Source organism: Electrona antarctica (assembly GCF_951216825.1).
Source record: "Electrona antarctica genome assembly, chromosome: 1".
NCBI lineage: Eukaryota > Metazoa > Chordata > Actinopteri > Myctophiformes > Myctophidae > Electrona > Electrona antarctica.
In genome coordinates, this window is record NC_136806.1 from 44,963,373 (window position 1) to 44,985,833 (window position 22,461).

General features: G+C 41.5%; 4 protein-coding genes across 4 annotated transcripts in view; 3 read left to right on the forward strand and 1 right to left on the reverse strand.

Moving 5' to 3' along the window:
- maea (macrophage erythroblast attacher, E3 ubiquitin ligase) overlaps positions 1-8,387 on the reverse strand; it is a 119,206-nt gene extending 110,819 nt beyond the window's left edge. Inside the window, exons 1-3 of the mRNA XM_079499334.1 lie at positions 8,283-8,387; positions 6,307-6,398; positions 5,851-5,979 (exon numbers count right to left, since the gene is read on the reverse strand). The gene's annotated coding sequence lies outside the window, so the exon portion shown is untranslated. The remainder of the gene's footprint in view (positions 1-5,850; positions 5,980-6,306; positions 6,399-8,282) is intronic.
- Positions 776-1,048, forward strand: LOC306923727 (barrier-to-autointegration factor-like; the record flags this gene model as incomplete). The annotated part of the gene is made up of 1 exon (XM_079501999.1): positions 776-1,048. The coding sequence occupies one exon, from the start codon at positions 776-778 to the stop codon at positions 1,046-1,048; it is 273 nt and encodes a 90-aa protein (XP_079358125.1).
- LOC306922028 (transmembrane emp24 domain-containing protein 11) lies at positions 5,106-7,566 on the forward strand (the record flags this gene model as incomplete). Its single annotated transcript, XM_079499380.1, has 5 exons — positions 5,106-5,235; positions 5,856-5,950; positions 6,266-6,391; positions 6,819-6,965; positions 7,417-7,566. The coding sequence occupies 5 exons, from the start codon at positions 5,106-5,108 to the stop codon at positions 7,564-7,566; spliced, it is 648 nt and encodes a 215-aa protein (XP_079355506.1).
- A 93-nt stretch (positions 8,388-8,480) lies between the features above and the next one.
- rnf212 (ring finger protein 212) lies at positions 8,481-21,948 on the forward strand. The gene is made up of 12 exons (XM_079499373.1): positions 8,481-8,619; positions 9,405-9,466; positions 9,988-10,062; positions 10,658-10,714; positions 11,559-11,638; positions 11,743-11,805; positions 12,868-12,917; positions 13,378-13,441; positions 16,928-16,970; positions 17,447-17,501; positions 19,690-19,759; positions 21,187-21,948. The coding sequence occupies exons 1-12, from the start codon at positions 8,511-8,513 to the stop codon at positions 21,317-21,319; spliced, it is 861 nt and encodes a 286-aa protein (XP_079355499.1). The 5' UTR covers positions 8,481-8,510; the 3' UTR covers positions 21,320-21,948.
- The last annotated feature ends 513 nt before the right edge of the window (positions 21,949-22,461 follow it).

Consider the following 22,461-nt stretch of genomic DNA (forward strand, 5'->3'; position numbering starts at 1 on the left):
GTAATGTGCAGAAAAAGGGATGCAGAACATCTCGCCAACTTCCCATGGTCTATCATGCAAATCGGATATGCCACAGGTACTGTACTACAGTATATATACTGTATCAAAATCTTTACCAGGGAACATACAACATAGCATCGGATGCAATGAAAAACATTCATCAAATGACAAATGCCTGGCCTCACTAAGGGTGGCCTTACACTAGCCGATAATCGGGCATTTTTTGACGCTCGGGGGGTGCCCGACTCAATCGATCTACTCGGGGCCGCTCAAAGCGCGATCGGCCCGATCAACATCAAGAATGTTTGATATTTGCTCTGCCCCGCTCCGATTATCCTATAGTGTGTGGTGCTATCAGATTTCAGATTGAAAAAAATCGGCTAGTGTAAGGCCACCTTAAGATTTACAGTTGTAGGGTGTTTGTCCATAATGGTCCGTATGTATCTCCACCAACTCTTTGTCTGCCTGTGGCTTACTCATGTCTGGCCGCGGCATCACATGTGTCTGTCCACTACACCAGCATCACATTTCATGGCCCTCTGCCAGTAGACAAGGAAGTCAATCTCTAAATATTTGTCACATCTTGTCATATTAGCTCAGATCCACCATCCAAATATAGAGTTCAATGCAACTCCATATTTGGGCAAGACTGACATCATCAACTTGATATCCATGTTTTGAATAAATTAAGGACAGCTAATTTATCTCCACTCATTACTATCAAAGGTCTTCTTAAAGAGAAATGCAAGCAATTTACAAGCAACTGAAGGCAGTCATGTCATCAACATCCCAGAAACACAGAGATTTTGTGGCAGAACCAATGGGGGACAAAACTGTCATGTCACTAGCAGGCATTGGGGACGCACTTGGGAAAAGACTAGAAGAGAAGCACTTTAACAAGGCTTATGTTGTCCTTGGGCAGTTCCTGCTGCTGAAGAAAGACGAGGAGAGCTTTCGGGAGTGGCTGAAGGACACATGCGGAGCAAACGTCAAACAGCAAGCTGAATGCTATGGCTGTCTTCGGGAATGGACTGACGCCTTCCTGTAACTAGTCATTATTGTCTCCACCAGGCCGAAGGCATGGGGAGAGAGTATGTTTTGCATTCTGTCCGTCCGTGTGTGTGTGTGTGTGTGTGTGTGTGAGAGTCCGTCCATCTGTGTGTTCGTCCGTCCGTCTGTTACCAGCTAACCTCCGGCAGCGTTAACCCTGTCAATGCCAAATTTTGCACGCACACCCCCTGGATGCCAACGATGAACCTCTGCCCCAAATTTTCCAGAACGGCTTGTTATAGCACCACCAGGAAGCCGACTTTTGAAAATCATTACTCTGTCCTAAAGTCCCGCAAATCGTTACACACCATCTCTATAGTCATGTGTTCAAGACGGATCTGTCCGATATTTCAGATTCCATCCTAATTGGCTAACATTGGCTTTCAAAGTTTGCAGGATTGGCCCGTTTTGAACAAAAAGCCTCATGAACGGAATCATGAACGGAGCGTGCAATTTACGTGAAATCTTTCACAGAGTTTCCTACTAGGCTGAGGAATATATCCCACCCTTTTCACATTGGCCTGTTACAGCGCCAACAGGTGGATTTTTGCAAAACACATTTTTGGAACAAAATGCCTCAAATCAACCAATTGCCATCCAAGGCGTAAGAAGAAATGGCACCCTTTTCACATTGGCCTATTATAGCACCACCAGGAGGCCACAACCTGACCTGCCCTGGTGGAGACCTGTGCCCTAGTTCCCTTTCTTTCTGTCATTGTTGGCAGTGTCCCATTGGCACTGTAGGCCAAGAAAATCCCCAAATACAAATACACGAGACACGGCCAAAGCATTTCTGGGGGTACCCAGCCAAATTATGTGTTGCTCTCAAACATGATCACCTCTCTCAATGAGACGAGAAGGACCGGCATTCGGGTGGAGCTTTCTTTGACAGTATCGTGGGTGTGGCAGCCTTGAAGCCTCTCCTCCAGGTGTAAGGGTTATCAATTATCATTAACAATTAATATAACATCAATAGGGTAAGTGATCATGGAATTACAGTGCTTGCCTTAAAAGGTATAGTTCACCCCAAAATGATTGATTTATTAATTTTATTTACTCACCCTCTGAGATCTTAATTCATGGATGTTTTTTAGTTTTTGTCTCATTCCTAAGCCAATAGTTTTATGACCATCTGTCATCCATTTTCCCTATGGAGACACAAAGAGCTCCCCTGTGTGTCTCCATAGAGAACCACTGCTGGTCATCAAATTGTTGGCTTAGGAATGTGACAAAAACAAAACATATCCATGAATTCAAGTCTCCATGGGGTGAGAAAAAAAAAAGGCATTTTTTTTTGTGAACTGTCCCTTTAAAGAACAACAACATAGTACAAAGTAATAACTACAGTAGGACAACACAACCTACTACCAAAAAGGTAGTAGGTTGTACCTGTACCTGTTAATTCAAATAAATACAACTTGAATACGAAACCTATAGAATGTTGTCATATCTGGTGTGGGTCTTACAGTGCGTCAGCCCCCACTGTTATTTTTGAGTGGTACAAACCACTCCAACAACTGGCTTTGTACCCGTATACCCGTGTTTGTTCGTACCAAAGAAACAAGCATGGTTGCTATGGTTAGTATGTGACGTCACTGACGTACAATAAATGTGTAGTTGCACCACTCAGTTCACACGGGTGTGATTTTTATTATTATTCTTTATATTTTGTCTTGTACAACATTCTGGTTGTGTTGAAGTAGGTCTTTTTTTGAGGCATTGTTTTGATTTGGTGTATGGATAGGTAATTAAATACACACACACACACACACACACACACACACACACACACACACACACACACACACACACACACACACACACACACACACACACACACACACACACACACACACACACACACACACACACACACACACACACACACACACACACACACACACACACACACACACAGTGTATAAGTATCGTGTGACCAATCTGAACAAACAAAAAATTCAGACCCATCTGAACTGAGTGGTGCTGTACTGTACTCGTGCTGTACTGTACTGTAATGTACTGTACTGTACAATCCCTCCTGTGTGTGTGTGTGTGTGTGTGTGTGCACGCGTGTGTGCATGCGTGCGTGCAGCTGCGCAACAGTGACATGGTACACCGTGGTACACAACACTTCTTACTTCTACCCACTGCATATTTACAAATAAACTGTATCTAGCCTTATTAATATCTGTATAAGAGCTCTCTCCACTGGCAGAGCCTACCGGTTGACCTCCACAGCTGCCCAGTAGTACTGCACCACCCACACTAAAGCACTTTCATATGATGCACATAACAGACACCATTGTTCTTTTTCTGGTCAACATGGGGTAAGACAGTGTATTAAACAGATACATTTGCCAATGATTTGAGAAATTCCCTTGACTTGTGACAGAGAACACATATTGTATAATATTTCAAGGGTTTTCAAACCGAAAAATCAGTGCATTGAATTATAGCTAAATCAACCCACTCATTTGGCTGGAAACTTCCTGAAAGACCCCTGGGGTTCTCCAGACTCAAGTGAAAATCACTGCTATATCACAAAGAAAAACAGGAACTAAAGCTCTGACGGGTTAGAATGCTTCACGCCCTAGTGGTCGACAAACCTTTGTGAACGGACAGACAGACAGACGGGATATAAAGGGACTTGTGCATTTCACTTGGTACCATAACTGAACATAAATGGGACTTTTACGTTTGACCACTTTAACCCTCAAAGTCCTATTTTGGGCATGTCATTATCAAAACATTTAGAAACAAATCACACCCGTGTGAACTGAGTGGTGTAAGGTCTTATATAGACTGATCAGCTGTGGTCTGACGTAATGTCTGACGTAATGAAATCACACCCGTGTGAACTGGGTGACCGTAGCAACCGTGCTCATTTTTTGAGCACAGACAGACAGACACGTAAACTAACAAAGCCAGTTGTAGGAGTGGTTTACACCACTCAAAAAGCACAAAAAAGGCAAACCTATTATATACAGTAGCTTACAACTTGTAGATTAGCCATGTCTCTGCACAACACGGTCATACAGTAGATAAGGCTTACGGGGTTATGTGGTTTGAGGGCTGACAGCATTTACAGATGCTAAATGTGAGATGGGTTCATTACAGTCGAGTGGGAGTTCTTTATAAGTGACCTCATCCAATGTTGTCAAAGGGACCATGTTGTACAGTATGTATTTACCGTATGTTATGCTTCTGTCCACACACGTCTGATTTTTGCCATTGACAGGAGAAATTAGGTCATATTATGTCCGTCAAATATGACGGACATTAAATGCCATTGACAATGTAGGGAAAATGTACGTCATATGTAGGCGATCAAATCGGCTAACCAATCACATAAATTCAGTTGTTCATGAGATGATGTATAATGATAAGAGCGCCCCTCACTTCACACGGGTGTGATTTTATTTATTAGAGAAGAGTAGGAGGAAAAACGAGATCCTTGAGGTACTACACATTTGCAAATGCTATGAGAAGGATAGCTTGCAGTATAGTTAGTAGTTTACTCTATGAGTGGCCTGCTATGGTTGGCAGATTGTATGTCTCCTAATACGTACATGCATGTAACAATATAGAACATATTTTCAAGAGAGAGTGCGTGAGAGAGAGACACCCTGTCTCAAGGAGTATTGACAGATTTCTACCAGAGGCCAAATAATCTGGCATGTTTCAGCAAACTTCTATTGGCTGCTGACTGAGTGAACCAGTTACAGACACCGTTGTCACTGAAAGCAACACCTGTCATGTTCTCACACATCAGTAGTATTTTTTTCTTTTCTTTTCTGTCAGCCTCATGTTCCAAGCAATAGCCTCCACTGCATTGACTACGAGGCACTCAACAGCATACAGCTACTTCTATCTATACCCAAGGCTTTTATTTACCAGATGGCTAGGAGTGAAACAAACAACAACAAAGAAAATATCTAGCATAGCACATTTTGGACACAGCAGATAAGAGGAACAGTTTGTGTAGTGTGACGTGTAGGCTAGTCATTTAGGTGTATAATTCTTTGTAGTGTACTCATTCTTTCTAGTGCATCAGAATGGGTTTGCGAGGCATTGGTTTTGTACTTCAGTGTTACCTAGTGCTGACAGCAGCCATGTATTTTGATCTGGGAGAGCAGGAAGAGAAATGTATCATTGAGGAGATTCCTGAGGACATGCTAGTGACTGGTAAGTCTTGGGGGTGTATTTTGCATTCCGCATGTTTCAGCAATAACACCATGTGTCATAATAATTGAAAGCACAGCACATTGGTGTACAGTATTACACAGACTCCATTACATCTACAACTTGTACATGTATTAGTGCTATCATATACAGTGAAGTACAGTAAAGTTTCACAGTCATGTGGCTAATACAATATGAAATTTGGGCTTTGATATATCTTTCAGAGTCAATCTATACAATGAATCAGAACCAGATCCATCCCAGGTTTACAGGTGTAAAGAAGTGGAGTTTTTTTTTCCTCTCTTTTTTTCCCCCCATATAAATGCAGCATAATTTAATGTAATACCATTGCTGGTTTGGTTTGGCTTGTCATTTATTTGGTGTTAGAAATGTCATACAATTACTTAATGCTGTATTCCGGGACCAAGACCGGGACCAACACTGAGTCAAGACCAAAACAGAGGGGGTGACTGACTCGAGATCGAGACTGAGGGAGGGGGGAGAAGACTGAGACTTATCGTGGTCTTTGATTCCATGTTGACCATCAGTATCACACAGTGGTGTGTGTGTGTGTGTGTGTGTGTGTGTGTGTGTGCGTGTGTGTGTGTGTGTGTGTACCTCAGGGTATTTCTTGCTGGAGCCATGGGATTTGACGAGGACGAGGATCAACACCCCTCACCTGGGTGTGACTGTGAGAATTAATGACCCAAACCATGAGGTACAGGGATGAAAACTGCAACACCAAACCTGAAACATGAAACTTGTCTTATACACACAAACTGTTCCACCCCTTCAGATAAGATACCCCAAACAGAACTTGATGCGAGTTATTAATGTTAGTACCTAGTAGTAGGTTTGTGAGCTGTTAAGCCGGTAATTTTTGCATTAAAACTCGGGTATATTCCCAGCTCATTTCACTTATCGTATCTATATTTTCTTCTTTTTTTTTTTAGATTATTTCAAGTATAGCAGTAAAGAAATGCACAAACATGGTTGTATAATAGTATCTCCCCTGTCTCCTTTGCTTCTTCAGATGCTGATGTCTAAGCGTTTTGGTAAGCATGGTAAATTCACCTTCACCTCTCATGCCTCCGGTCAGCACTACCTCTGCTTCCAGACCAACTCCACCAGGTTCTCAGTCTTTGCGGGAGAGAAGCTGGTGAGATCTATGGACGCACACGAAAACAATTAAAAATAATGCATTTATCTGTATGCATACAGACATATACATTTTCTGCACACAAACAGCTGATGTCTCAGCCACACTATATACTGCATACTGTACATATAGTTAGAAAACTAATAAACAGTATACATTTGGGAAAAGTGCAAAATCAACTTCCTCACTCTCTGCATATACCAATGCCCATGTGCAAGTTAAGATAGATTGGTCAACCCACTGAGAAGAAATGGATGAACAAGGACGGACGGCATTTTTGATAATTTTACAAGTAGGATTATACAGTAGTAGGATTTGTTCACTGTGGAGACAATCTCTCCAATTGGGAATACACGAGAATAAATACATTCTGACATTTCTGATACTATGCACAGCAAACACCCTCTTCTATCTCAATCATGTGCAGAAGCTTCATCTGGATGTTCAGATGGGAGAGCATTCCATTGACCCGACTGCCGAGAGGGCCAAAGACAATCTAGCCACCATGGAGAACAGTCTCACTCATCTCATAGACCAGATCACGTACATCACGAGGCAGCAGGGATACCAGAGGGTAAGGAGACATGTCTCATATCGTGATTGGAACATAATGTATTATGCTTTTCTTTTCTTTTTTTCAATAGGAGAGTAGGGGGACAGGAAACTCAGTGCAGAGGGAATGACATGGTGACACAGGTCTCCAGCCAGAATGAAACCTGGGAGGGACAGGCAATAATATGGCTGAGGGTAGACTACTATCCGGTAGACTAGGCTACTGTCTTGGTACAGTATGTCAAAACTGTATTTTGTTCACAAAACATAAATTGCCAAGAGATGAAACGTTGAACTTGTTTAATGAATGAATTCATTTTTATAATATTAGAGGGAAAAAAGACGAAAAGAAAGAAAGCTATCCTCAAATTCTGTGTGTGTGTGTGGGACTTAGTTTCCCATCCCAGTTGAACAAATCTGTCTTGGACCCCGCCATTATCATTCAGACCCATACTTTTTTCACCTACATGTAGGAGAAAGAGGAGAAGTTTCGTCAGATCAGCGAGGACACCAACAGCAATGTGCTGTGGTGGGCTGTGGTGCAGACCTCCATTCTACTATCTGTTGGCTACTGGCAGCTGAAACGACTGAAAGACTTCCTCATAGCCAAGAAGTTGGTCTGATGAAGACCTTTAACTTGTCGACACTGTCTCGCTTTCCAATTCAATGCCTAATGACTTGACAGCATGACTGCATGAGATGCATGTAAACCAACAAGCAGTAATAAAAAGTCAAATGAAAATGCTGCTTATGGCTGGAAGATTCCTCTACATAGAACAGCTAGGCTCCAATCTTTCATTCTTATGATGCACCTCCACTAGTATCACTTTAGTCTTATCAATGGCCAATGTCTATTTTGTATTTTATAAAGTGCTCCATGGGGTAACACACATTGCTAGTTTTGTGTGATAAAATATGACTAAAAGTTAAATGAATAATTGTCACTAAATGAATTAATGTGGAAAAATATACCACCCACAAATGTGATGTTGTAAACATTGCCCTGCCCCTGCCCCCACCACCACACAGTTTACTAATGTTAGGTAGGCTACTGCATAGATATGGGCTACTATACAGACTACACACAGGTCAAGCTACGCCATTAGGCCTTGTTGACATAATGACGTACTAATAATACTGCCCCCTACCGCCTCACTCAGGCACGACAGGTGAAATATTCTTGTTTACAATAAATCATTTAATTAATTTAGCTCTTTCTGATTGATCGATAAACACAAAAGTTTGCTACTTCGGCACAGAATGATGAATGCGGTATGTAAAGCCTGTCAGAATTAATCAGGCAATGTAGGTTTTCCACAAAGAACTCTTGTTCCCTTACCTTGCTGAAGTGAAGCTAGCTTTAGCCATCATCAGGCTAGCATGTTGTTGTGCACGTCAACTCAGTTGACTTAACTTTAACATGACATAAAACAGTAGCTTGATGGTTTCACCACACGTGTATCGATCATTGAGCAATTATTATATCGTTTAATCCCTGCAACGCTATCCACGTGTTGCTCATCATCACTTACAACACCATATCAGGTGTTAAGTGGATCTAGAGGAAATGTCAACCTGGATCTGCTGCAACGCCTGCTTCCATCCGCCCAGTGGTGACCGCCAACTAGCTGTCACCACCTGTGGCCATATTATCTGCAGCACCTGCTTTCGGAAAGGTAAAGACAACAATAGGACGACATATATTATGCCTACTGAGTTGATTATGATAAACTATTCACAGTTTACTCCCTGTTGCAGTGGTGTGTGTGTGTGTGTGTGTGTGTGTGTGTGTGTGTGTGATTATGAGTAGCTGACAGGAAATAAACTTGGACCCTAAGCTGTTTCCTAGCAATCAAATTCCACTGATGATAAGTCCTAATAGTTAATTATGAATCGACCATTTGTTGCATCCTCTCAATGAACTGAAGCTGTCTCAGTGGTACTTAATTGGCAGATTAATGAAAACTTGAGGATGCAGGGATTCCAGGGACATCTGTTGGACATTATATGACATTGCAGACCCACAAAGAAATGTCTTTATATCCTACTAGTACAGCGTTTATAACAATGTTTCTCAAATTTGAGGGGGAAAGGGATTTATTCTTTTTTTATAATTAAAGAACACGCCCCGCAGTGCCCACATCGTCCCCAGCGGGAATCGAACCCAGGACCTTCTGTGAGGCAACAGCACTAGGGAAAGGGAAAATTGATAACTGTTTAAGTGATTGAACCTTAATTTGTACGTCAGTTATTTGAAAATAGCCAACTACAAATTAATAGATTGCAATACAATGTTCTGAGCTTTTACCACCCCCTCTGGCACACAATATTTTCAGATGGGAATACATCAAGTACACATCATTTAGGGGTCCTTAACATGAAAATGTTTGAGAAGCACTGCTTTATGAAATTCTTAATATAACCCATCTCCACGTTTATATAATTGTCACTTTTCTTTCAGGCAAGCAAGGGGAATGTTTAATATGTAAAGGCAAATGTGATGTTGCTGCCCTGACTGACAAAGTAAGCAATTTTAATTTGATGACACAGTTGATGAAATCTGCATCCTTACTGTTTTAAGGCACTACCAGGCATTTAAAAACACTTCTACCCAGTGGTGGAAAGTAATTAAGTACAGTAGGCCTACTTAAGTACTGTTACAAGTACTGTACAATTTTGAGATATTTATACTTTACTTGAGTACTTCCAATTTTCAATACTTTTACTTCTACTCCACTACATCTCAGAGGCAAATATTGTACTTTTACAATACATCACAAACACAAAATATACATTTCGGCCATTTGAAAATAGCTATTTTCTGCATAGAGAGAATTTCAAGATGCCAATACATTTGTACTTTTACTCATGTACATTTTGAATTCCGGAATTAATAGTAGTTCTACACTGCAGTATTGATACTTTTACTTAAGTAAAACATTTGAGTACTTTTTCCACCACTGCTTCTACCCTGCTTAATAGACCCAAAAGAATTATAATTCTAACATGAATCCAATTATCATGAAATGTATTTGTTTACACAGAGCAGCGCTGAGGTGAAGGCCCTGTTCATGGACATCAGCACAGTGGCAACCAAGCACTTCACAGAAATCAGCAAGGTTCTGTTCTGGCTCCATTCATTGTCCCTCTATTAGATTCTCACACTCATAGTTGTGCAAAATACAAACCAAGGGTGCAGGACATGCTAGTTAGGGCTGGGCAATTAGCCGTACACTACAATTGTACAATGGTGGTGTACTAAAAATAGCCGATCTGCAGGCTCACAATGCATCGCCATGCGTTGAGCTTAAAGATCTGCTATTTTCACAATTGGAATCGAGCCAACAGTTTGAGATAATCGTGACATTGATTTTAAGAATATCGCCCAGCCCTAATGCCAGTATTTGCATGCTGTGCTCTAAAGTGATAGGTACTTTGAAGTAGTTGAATCAAAGTACTACCACTGCGTAGGTAGTCGTTATGTCTTTGAGAAGTAGACAAACTTTAAAATTATCTTGAAATGTCAATGTCTGCTTTAAGTGGTGATGTATAGAAGGGTTTGGCAGTACTCTGACACTAGGTATACTGTATACATTTTGACACATTACACGGCATTGTATCAGTCTAGCAACTTCAACCAGTCACAAAAGAAAAAGGGTTTATATTTTTAATACAGCCTCTAATACTTTGTCCTTACTGTACCTGCTTCCATAGGTGCTAATGTTCCAAGCTAGGCATTCCAAGAGGCTGTTAAGTCACTACCAAGAGAGAGTAAGTCAAATCCAAGTGTATTTATTTATGAAGTACTTCGGTTATGATTTTGTCACAAAGAGTTGTATTGTATACAAAGGACTACATTAACTTAGTGTTAATCAGACTCTTTCTTGAGTGTAAAAATAGAACCTCACCGGTCAATTTTGATACTCCCAGAGCTAAAAGGACATTGAGGATTTTACTGTATGTATATTGTATAGCTACAGTATCCAGGATAATGCATGCATATCCAAAATCACGGGTGTAACGGTACAAGAAAAGAAAAATTATACTCACCATTTTGTGTGGATACCTTTTCTTGTGTGTTCTGTATAACCTTATCATAACATAATAATTTACTCTCATACTTGTACTAGACATTTTGGCAAAAATAATCATTTGTCCAAATTTGTTTTTCTTTTAAGCTTTTTTTGTTGTTTTTTAAGCGGCACTATGTAACTTTCTCTTAATGAATAAAATGTAAAGTCAAATCAGGACTGTATGTTAGACACAGTTAGAGAGTATGTTAATAAAATGTAACTGGGGTGGTTGTATTTTGTCTCTCTGCTCTTCTATTGAGATTGTGTAATCGAAATGTCTCACCTAGACACAGGATCTGAGACAAATTTTGACCTGATGGTCAAGATTAAATTTATCCCATGAGCCTAGGCAGGCTCTATTAGCTCAATGGTAAATATTTCACTTACGCAGGAATCCGGTGTAGAAGACTAAAGTTACATAGTGCAGCTTTAACTGACAAGCCGCTGGTACTGTACAGTAGATGGATGGCAGGACTTCACTCTCACTGAAGTTAAATTAATTAACTTCAGTTAATCGTTAATTATATTGCCAACTTCCTCAGAATCAGAAACTAGAGGAAGCTTTAGTGAAAATGAAGCAGGACATGCAGCAGATGAAGCATGAAATGCAGCAGATGTCAAAGTAAGTCAGCATGTTTGATGGTTTGCAATACCTTGATCACAAGTATTCCTTAAGTACGGTTTGTCAACATCCTGCTATATTTCTATTTGCTTGGCCTTTCACAGGAAGTTGAGTGAGCAGAGTGCCTATATTGCCAAGCTGGAGAGCGTTCTTCAGCAGCATCAGAGGTATGGCAGGCAGGACTTAATTATCAGAGACTTGCTCTGCAGTCTCATTACATTTAATTAAATCTAATTTTTCTTTTCCCTCAGCATTGGGACTTTAAATTGTGACTCCGAATTCTGAGGGTATATTTTTCTCACAATTGACAATCTCACATTTGTGATAAAAAAAAAATAGATGTAAATGTAAGTGGGGGGAAACATACTTCACAAATCACAATTATACCTGTCACAACTGACAGGTAACTGTGGTGGATAACCTGTGCCCTTGGATGATAAACAAACATTTTAAATTAACCTATACAGGTCAACAATAACACCTTGAAGACCCTAGCCTAACAGGAGCCCATGTACCTGTCTAAATTCTTCCTTAATGTCAACGAAGTCCACACACACAACACCAGAGGGAGTTCAACAAACCATGTGCAACCCAGATTTGGCACAATTCATTTCTCTCCTATGCCACCGAAATGTGGAACGCCCTACCAACAGTCATTAAGACATGTGAATCCCTTGACTTCTTCAAAACCGCTCTCAAAGGGCACCTACGGGCGGCTGCAATTTGAAACTGGCCCCTGTAAAAATGTCTGAGTCCCCCGTCCACCCCTTTTCCCCTCACTGTATATTTTTCTTTTCCCTTTTTACCTCCTTTTATGATGATTTCCTGTTTTTGTTATATAGAAGTGTATATTTTGTATGTCTCTAAATGTTCTGATGAATTGAACATTTTGGACCCTATTGTAAACAAGTGTATTGCTTTATGGTGTTGTCCACAGTTGACAGTTTTTGTATTCAGCATACTGTTAATAAATACTTCAATCAATCAATCAATAATGAGACCCTACAGCTGTATGAAGTAATTTGCTATTAGCTTGCAATTACCACTCACTTCCCACTAGGTGTCACTCTAGACACACTGGTGCTGAGGTAAAAACCAAGGCTTCAAGAGTAGTTGGACTGTGCGAGTTTTAAGAAGTCATTATTGTTTTGGATAAAAGGTGCAGTTTTTTTTAATAAGTGTATAGTTCTATATTCTGATATTTTGCAATCTCTTCTGTTCTCATTCAGTGCCAAATCCCATGCTATCAGTCCCCATACCCCGTGTGGACCGAATTCAGGTAGACAGTGGTTTATTTACTATTAGATGCTGTATTTTATTGTTAAAGGAGCACTTCACTCATGTTCACTTTTACCTTCATATAATTTGGCTCTCAACAATGCTCATTATAAAATGGCACTACTTCTGTCTACTGAAATAACCAAGCCTGCCTACTGATGATGTCACTGGTAGACGGGTTTCTTAACCGTGCACAGCCCAATGACACCCGGAGCATATAGTGAAAAACTTGACCAATTTAAAAATAAGCATTAGTGAGTGAAACATTGAACATGGGTGAAGTGGTCCTTACATAATGTATACTTTATTACTTAATATGTGTATATAATTTGTGTATGTTCACAACATCCACAGCTTTGTTACGTTGCCAGTGCTGACCAACTATCGTGTTGCTTAGATGAATTGTCCACATGCTGTTGCACAGACGCTGTGAATGTTTTTGTTTTCGTGTATGTTGTCAGTGCTGCAGATCCCATTTAACTCTCCCATGTCCATGGGCCTACTACACTCATCCACCAGCAGTCTGTGAGTATCATGATCTATCATCAACCAGTGGTTCCTTGAGGGGATTCCAGGTGGTCCCCAGCTAAATGACGGAGTTGGTAACCAAATGGACCCTTATTAGATCTTTAACTTTTTCATTTTACGCTCTCAAGAGTTAAATCATTGTTAAACACCTGCATTACGGCAGCGGTGGTAACCGCAAGGTTGCTAGTTCGAACCCAGGCTCCCCCAGAGTTAGTGTCGAAGTATCCTTGAGCAAGACACTGAACCCCTAATCGGTGTATCGGTGTATGAATGGGTGAATGTAATGCACAATCTATGTGAAGCGCCTTGGATAAAGGCGGTATATAAATGCACCATTTACCATTTTACCATTATTTAATTTACAAGAAGTCTACATCATTTGAGAATGTAAAACAATTGTAGACAAAATCTTATCTAACAACAACAAAATATTCATTTGTTTTGGGTCTGAGAGGCTAAATCTCATCAAATGTGGCTCAAGTGTTGAATAAATAATGGGCCTTGTCTGTAAAGGGTTGAAAACCACTGCACCAGCTTTTCATCGTCCCTCTTCATCTCTGAATCACACACACACACACACACACACACACACACACACACACACACACACACACACACACACACACACACACACACACACACACACACACACACACACACACACACACACACACACACACACACACAGGTGTGAGAGTGATGACTCAAGTCAACACCCACACACACTGACTGTACACACACAGGAAAAATACAGCTGTCAACTGGAGCCGAAATTTGTTTCTTTAACGAATCATTTTGTCCAAAAACAACTTATTTTCTATCAATTACACACCCCATGAAGCTTTTTCCCCTGCATTGGCAGATTCATCTGGTTTACAGGTCATCAAATACTTTGATGACCATTGGCGTCTCCGGTAGGGGACTGCTGAGTTTCCCATAGGGCATAGCAGTGGGCGTGGTTTTCTGGTTCCACTGAAAAATCGGCCATTCATTTTTCCCATAGAGAGTTACAAAATATTGCCATCAATTATTGAGAGGCACTAGCCCCTCCTATATTCAGCTATTAGTGTAGATTTTCCCATTGACAATGAATGGAGAATGTCCGTCATATGTGGACGAGCAAATCAGAATTCTTGTCTTACACAAACATTAAATTCCCATTGACAATGAATGGAGAATTTACGTCATGATGATGTACGATGATAAAAGCGCCCCTCACTTCACACAGGTGTGATTTTTTTAAGCCTAGAATCAAGCCATCCAGGATCCTGGTGAATCATGCCCATAAAACCTTTGATTCTGTGAAAAAACTAAAAACACTAGGAAGTAAAAAACATTGCATGGATGCACCTGGGACGTGTCCTCAGTGATGTATCCCAAGGTCATCACCTGGGACGTGTCCTCAGTGATGTATCCCAAGGTCATCACCTGGGACGTATCCTCAGTGATGTATCCCAAGGTCATCACCTGGGACGTATCCTCAGTGATGTATCCCAAGGTCATCACATGGGACGTATCCTCAGTGATGTATCCCAAGGTCATCACCTGGGACGTGTCCTCAGTGATGTATCCCAAGGTCATCACCTGGGACGTGTCCTCAGTGATGTATCCCAAGGTCATCACCTGGGACGTGTCCTCAGTGATGTATCCCAAGGTCATCACCTGGGACGTGTCCTCAGTGATGTATCCCAAGGTCATCACCTGGGACGTGTCCTCAGTGATGTATCCCAAGGTCATCACCTGGGACGTATCCTCAGTGATGTATCCCATGGTCATCACCTGGGACGTATCCTCAGTGATGTATCCCAAGGTCATCACCTGGGACGTATCCTCAGTGATGTATCCCAAGGTCATCGGGATTTCGGGTCTCCCAACATCATACCCCTCACTCAGGTGACCCAGCCGGGGTGATCAAGTCCCGACTTACGTCCCAGTAGCTACCCACGGTCAGTGCCATTAGGGAAAGACAGGGTCACACAGTCCGCCGCTCCCGAACTACTCTGCCGGGACTGGGAGGTCTGGCAGGTGGAAGGACTAGGCTCTGTGGGCTGACTCCTGTCGGGGCCCCTCCTACGTCTCTCCAGGTCCACTCCTGCTCTCACCAGGTGCAGTGCAGGACCTGCAGGCTAAACAAAGGGTATTTTCTTCACAGAATCAAAGGTTTTATAGTCATGAATCACCGCATTGCGTTGTGAGCTAGTAGATTGGCTATTTTCGCCATATCTTTGTCTATCATGCCCAAAATTGGGATTTGAAGAACTTTGGCAACAAAAAAAGGGTATTCGGTTATAAGTCGATTATTGGTTCTAAAAATCGGTTTTGATATATTTTCTGTTAATTGCCCAGCTCTAGCTTTTACTGTTTCACTCTCCTCACTCTCACTCTGCTTTCTTGTTCATTCTCAGCCCACTTTCCCTTTTCTATTCCCCATAATAACAACAACAGAGAGTCAGAGTAGAATGTTGGAGGTATTTCACTACGCAAACAGCCTATATCCTGAGTTCAGCCCCAATGGCTTATGTTAGCTTTAGCTGCTGTTTAGTTTTGCCCTGCCCTGAGGCGAGCTGCATCCACACACACACACACACACACACACACACACACACACACACACACACACACACACACACACACACACACACACACACACACACACACACACACACACACACACACACACACACACACACACACACACACACACCCGAATAAGCTGAGTACTGAGTAGTTTTGCTTACTGCTTTAGTGATAAAGCCCTATTAGGTTTCCCAGTCACCGTTTACACAGGCTTGATTGACCGGCTGGTATTAATGCTGTAAATGTTATTGTTTTATCTAAAGTGACTCTTGGTACTAATAAGTGAAAACAGAGTAGATGACCCATTGAAAGAGGAACCCCTTATCCTAGCAGGGTCAGAACCACACCTGCGGGTTTCCATTCATTTCACCAATAGCCATAGTGTTCCCATTCAGGCCTTCATCCTCCATCTAGGCTGTTTTAGTATGGTGTGCCTATTTATGTTGTATTATTTATGTGTTGTTTTCATTGTAATTTGTAGCTGTCGGGTGGAAACCTTGTACGGGTATGTCCAAATCCGTTCCTTTTTAAAAAACTTTAACGTTTTTAAAATAGTGAAAATAGCCAATCTACAATCTCACAACATGTTGCATTGTGACACATTGTGAGCTTGTAGATCGGCTATTTTCACTACTTTTGTTCGACACTCTTGTATGATGAAGTAGTAGTAGAAAACATAAAAGGTTGAAACAGGGAGACACGTTTTCTGCCCGAACGATATGTAAAGGTTTTGATTGACTGATTGATTTGTTATTTAATTTGATCAATGCATGTGACTCAAAACAACCTCATTCTATATATATTCCAAATAATAATTGTTCTTGGAGTAGAGCATGGGTGCAGCAGTAGTTCAGTACATATTTAGCACACCTTTCCCTAAAACCTAAATGTGTGTTTTTTCTGTAGGTGTGAAAGCATGGAGGTGGATGGAAGGAACCCCTTCCGGAAAGTAAGTTACCGTACAAAGCAAATAGTTATGCAGGAATGCCTACTGAGTGGCAAAAAACTACTTTCTGGCCTTGACAGCCCATACATCCAAACAGAAAAGTCCTATCTGATTGCATTAAACAACGTTAAACAATGTTAAACTCATTTTGCATGTTGCTTTGCCACTCGATTTGCCACTCGATGTGCCATTCACTTTAAGCATGTGCATACCCTCTATAGCCGATCTACACTATTTTCAAAATGTTTGCCTCTTTTAGTATATTATTTGACAGTATATTATTTTGACACATTTGTTTTTACAGTATAGTATGTTTGATTACTTTTGATGCAATAATGGACTTTTTAGTATTATTTGTTTTTAGGTATTAAAAAGGTCCTTAAATTGTCATTTCACTGGTATCTGGGAATCCCCCCCAAAATCACCAAATGTCTTATTTACTCTCTCTCTCTCTCTCTCTCTCTCTCCCACCCACCCAGCCGGACCCTGTCCCCAGACTGTCGTTAATCAGTCCTCCAAAGGATGGCCGTATGGGTATGCCCTTTCTTGGTTTTCCCAGAAGACTTTGTGCTTTATCGCTGACCCTTGCTATAGTTGAATGTATACCTTGTCAGCGACCTTGTCAGATAGAGACCATTAAGTTGGGTCTGCTATGGTCATAATCTGTCTCTCTCTCTCTCTCTCTCTCTCTCTCTCTCTCTCTCTCTCTCTCTCTCTCTCTCTCTCTCTCTCTCTCTCTCTCCTCTGTTAAGGCAATCTAATATCTAATATACAGCTCAACTAACCATCTCACTGACTCTCCCTCACTTTCCCATCACTCACTCACTTCAAAAATAGCAGTTATACAAGAGCTCGTGAATCTGCTATTTAAAGAAAATATATAAACAAATTTTGAAGGTATAGGAAGATTTTGATTGGGGTCCGTGGCCATATACATTTGGGGGTCCTTGATACAAAAACATTTGAGAACCAGTGCCTTATGTTTTGGTAGCCAGCAAATGCTGTTGTTTGGTAATTGTGGGTTTTCTTGGTGGCTATAACCACATGAACCCCAGAGTTACCCATTCTGGGTAATATGTCATGATCTGCGAAGACAGCAGATCTAAAAGCTCACACTTACACAAGTATGAAGCTGGGGCAAGTCTGGTCAAAAAATATATAGTGTTTAAGTGGACAAGTTCATATGGTATGTGACATAATGGTTGTAGTGATAATATGTACGGTACAGAGTAGATGAACAGAACATGTTGATTTCAACGATTTGAACTGCTGCTTGAAGACCATAATGTGTCGTGCCATGGCTATGCCATTCGCTATAGAGCCAGCATCTGTAAGTGATTTCACGTTGTGTTTATCCTATTAATTCCTCTATTTTGCTTTAGCACTGGAAGATTGTTTTATAAACAATAAAATGTGCAGCTAGAACATCCTAAATAATGAAGAGGCCCATTACCAGGGCTTCTATCAACTCTTTATCCAGAGGGCAGATTTGTTCCAAGAGGCAGATTATTCCTAACCTGACTCCGCCAGATGGGGCAGCAGAGAGTACACTGGGTTCCCCCCTCCTGCTCCCATCTGGGAACTCAGCAGCTATCCCGCCTCTAGCTGCTGCTGATTGGCCAGGCCGTTTTGTGGCCGGGCATCAAGTCTGCCTGAGAGTTCCCAGATGGGAGCAGGAGGGGGGAACCCAGTGTACTCTCTGCTGCCCCATCTGGCAGAGTCAGGTTAGATTATTCCCATTTAGGGTCGATTCTAAAAATGCATTCTAAATCAGTAGTTCTTTCTTTTGTGCCAAGGACCCCCAAATTGATATGTATTTGGCCGCATGCCCCCCCCCCCGCCCCCCCCCCCCCCATCTGAAAAGGTTTTGGACCCCCCCCCCCCCCCCCCCCCCTAGAAGAGAAGATTTGTGTTAAAGGGATTGTGACAATTTTTCTTATTTTCTTCAGGTTTTCTGAGCTCAATTGCACCAGGCGGGTGGTCTGGGTTTTCTGGCTCAAGCATTAATAACTGTTGTATAAAAGTCATGAGACCCTTTTGGATGTTTAAGTTGTTTAAGATTAAAAACACTGAAGTACTGCCAGCGGTACTGGTTTTCACCCTGTACCTATTGCATCATTGCCCATAATTAACCATAAGTACCCATACTTCCAGTAAAAAATCACACTTGTGTGAAGTGAGGGGCGCTCTTATCATACATCATGACATTTCGGCCAATGACAATATTGGCGTCCTCACTTTTCTGTCATTCCGGCCAATCACAATTGGGCGTCTTCAATTTTCTGCCCTCACTTTTTATCCTCAATATGTACTTTGCTCAGCCAATCAAATCATCGCTATGGGATGATCAGCCAATCAAATCATCGCTAAAATTCACACGCACACACAAAACTGGGCATAGGAGGGGCTAGTGCCCCTCAAAAACATCCTCACGGGTTTGATTGCGTTACACGTACAATTCCTTTTGGCTCTATGGGCTCCATCTTGCGCCACCCCTTACCTTATCCCTTATCCCTAAACTTATTTGCCATTTTTTATTATTTTGAAAATCATTTTAAAATAGTTCAACTAGCCGATCTACATCTACACATTGTGAGCTCGTAGATCAGCTATTTGAAAAGGTTTTTTAAATAGTAAACAATGGCAAATACGTTTAGGGATAAGGGTTAAGGGGTGCCTTCAGTAAAATGTGACCATGGGTCAATTTAATGTTGTTTTCTAGGTACTATCCCCCAACGATCTACCAGTCAAAACACACGGGTCAGCCACTCAGCTCACTCTTCCTCTGTCAGGTGACTTATTTCATTCTAAACCGCCGTTATTATGACACACTGTATGTGTAAACTACTTGGTTGAATTAAAGGGGAACACGTAACATCTTTTAACATTATTTCCATATACTGGTCGTTGCTAAATCTCACTATAGGACTGTACCATGTTATGGTAAATGTCTAGTCTGTGTGTCTCAGAGCTGGGCTGTGGATAGCTCCAAAATGTGCCTGCCGAGTGCCGATGACATCATCGGTGGTTACTATTTTTGCGCGCTAACGTTCAGGAAGAGAGGTTTTCCATTTGACTGAAATCTCTGCCATTGGTAGGTAATTTGTAAAAAATAACATTTTCAAGCTAGACACAGAGCCGTAAGTAGCCTTCCTGAGCATCCCTCGGCCATGATGTGCTATTACACCACCTGGACATAATGCTAGTATGTCGGAAGGGACATCCCTCGGCCATGATGTGCTATTACACCACCTGGACATAATGCTAGTATGTCGGAAGGGACATCCCTCGGCCATGATGTGCTATTACACCACCTGGACATAATGCTAGTATGTCGGAAGGGACATCCCTCGGCCATGATGTGCTATTACACCACCTGGACATAATGCTAGTATGATGTGCTATTACACCACCTGGACATAATGCTAGTATGTCGGAAGGGACATCCCTCGGCCATGATGTGCTATTACACCACCTGGACATAATGCTAGTATGATGTGCTATTACACCACCTGGACATAATGCTAGTATGATGTGCTATTACACCACCTGGACATAATGCTAGTATGATGTGCTGATTACACCACCTGGACATAATGCTAGTATGATGTGCTGATTACACCACCTGGACATAATGCTAGTATGATGTGCTGATTACACCACCTGGACATAATGCTAGTATGATGTGCTGATTACACCACCTGGACATAATGCTAGTATGTTGTGCTGATTACACCACCTGGACATAATGCTAGTATGATGTGCTATTACACCACCTGGACATAATGCTAGTATGTCGGAAGGGATTTACCCCCGAGCACGTTGCCATTGGGCAACGTTTTTATAGTCTTCGTAATGACTCGGCCAGGGATTGAATCCGGCCCTCCCAATCTCAGGGCGGACAACCACCAGGCCACTGAGCTGGTAGAGAGAAAGAGCAAGTAGACAGAAATGGTACCAGCTTAATAATGAGCATTAGTAATGGCCGATAAATGGAGTTACGTTTGAAATAAAGAGGTAGTTTTCCTGAAGTCTGGGTTCCTAGTTCAGGAGTTGAGAACCACTGATTTAACCGCTCCCCGGTGTGACACAAACCCCTCCAGTTGGTCAAATAATGTCATTCAACCCCAAAATGCTGAAATTCTGTGTGTACTTGAGAGTATTGAGAGTGAACTTACGTCTTTTGCTTTTTTTCTGTTTCCTTTCTCTCCTCTCTCAGCCGTTTCCAGAGCATGCCCAACACACCAGAGATTTCAAATGGTGGAAGGTCCGGATGGAATTCCCCCGTCTACAAGCCCATTTCGGCTTATAAATTCGCCTCTATGTCCAACCTGGTCTGCCCTAAACGTTAAAACACACACACACACACACACATGCACGCACGCACGCACGCACGCACGCACGACGGACAGATGGATTTGGAAACTGTTATGTACTGTATAGTAGTTATTTGGTCTTGTAAATATTTTAAAATTTTCACTTTCAAAATGTTCAAAGTACGGAAAATAGCAGACCAAGTCCACGTTCGTTGTAGGTCGTCTATTTTCACTACTTTTGTGCGACGTTCTTGTACGACGCAATAGGAAAAACATTGAAAGGTTGAAATATGGAGATACTACGGAGCCCCTGAATGGCCATGCATTCAAAATGTATTTTATCTGGTCCATACAAGATAATATCTCGTCCGTACAAGATATGATCTCGTCCGTACAAGATATTATCTTGTCCGTACAAGATATTATCTCGTCCGTACAAGATATTATCTTGTCCGTACAAGATAATTAACATTTCTGCCCGACACATTGACGATATGCATCTTTTAATCAGCCTTGGGTCACAAAATAGAACTGTTTTGATGCCAAGGTGTCCCTAAATTGTTTAATTCTATTGTTGTATAATGTTGCATATTGTTTAATAACTACCGGTAGACTCCTACCGACTCCTGTACCAGTCCAAAGATAAATAAAATTGACAAAAATGATCTCATGCATTAGTGTTGTGTGATTGGTATGAACTAGGTTCTTCTGCAGCTAAATCCACCAACATCACATAAGCAGTAGATGGGTTACTCCTGTAACAAGGTAGATAATTGAGGAGGAGGTTACAATAGAGGGTATGCACGTGACATCATCATCATACCCGGAAGTTATGCGGGAACGCCTACTGAGTGGCAAAAAACTACTTTGTGGCCTTGACAGCCCATACATCTAAACAGAAAAGTCCTATTTGATTGCATTACATGACTTTAATCCATTGATACCTGGAACGCATCCATCACGTTAGCGTTTAACCACATTAACCATTAACCCATTTTGGGGCGGGAACCCCTTTTGGTGTTTTAAACATTGTTATAATTTAGCTATTGAAAAATAGCAGATCTACAAGTTCATAGCGCGCCACCGAGTGGCGCGCTATGAACTTGTAGGTCTGCTATTTTTGAAAAATCGTTAAAATGTGCCTCAAATCTTTCCGAAAATTGTCATGATTTAGAAAA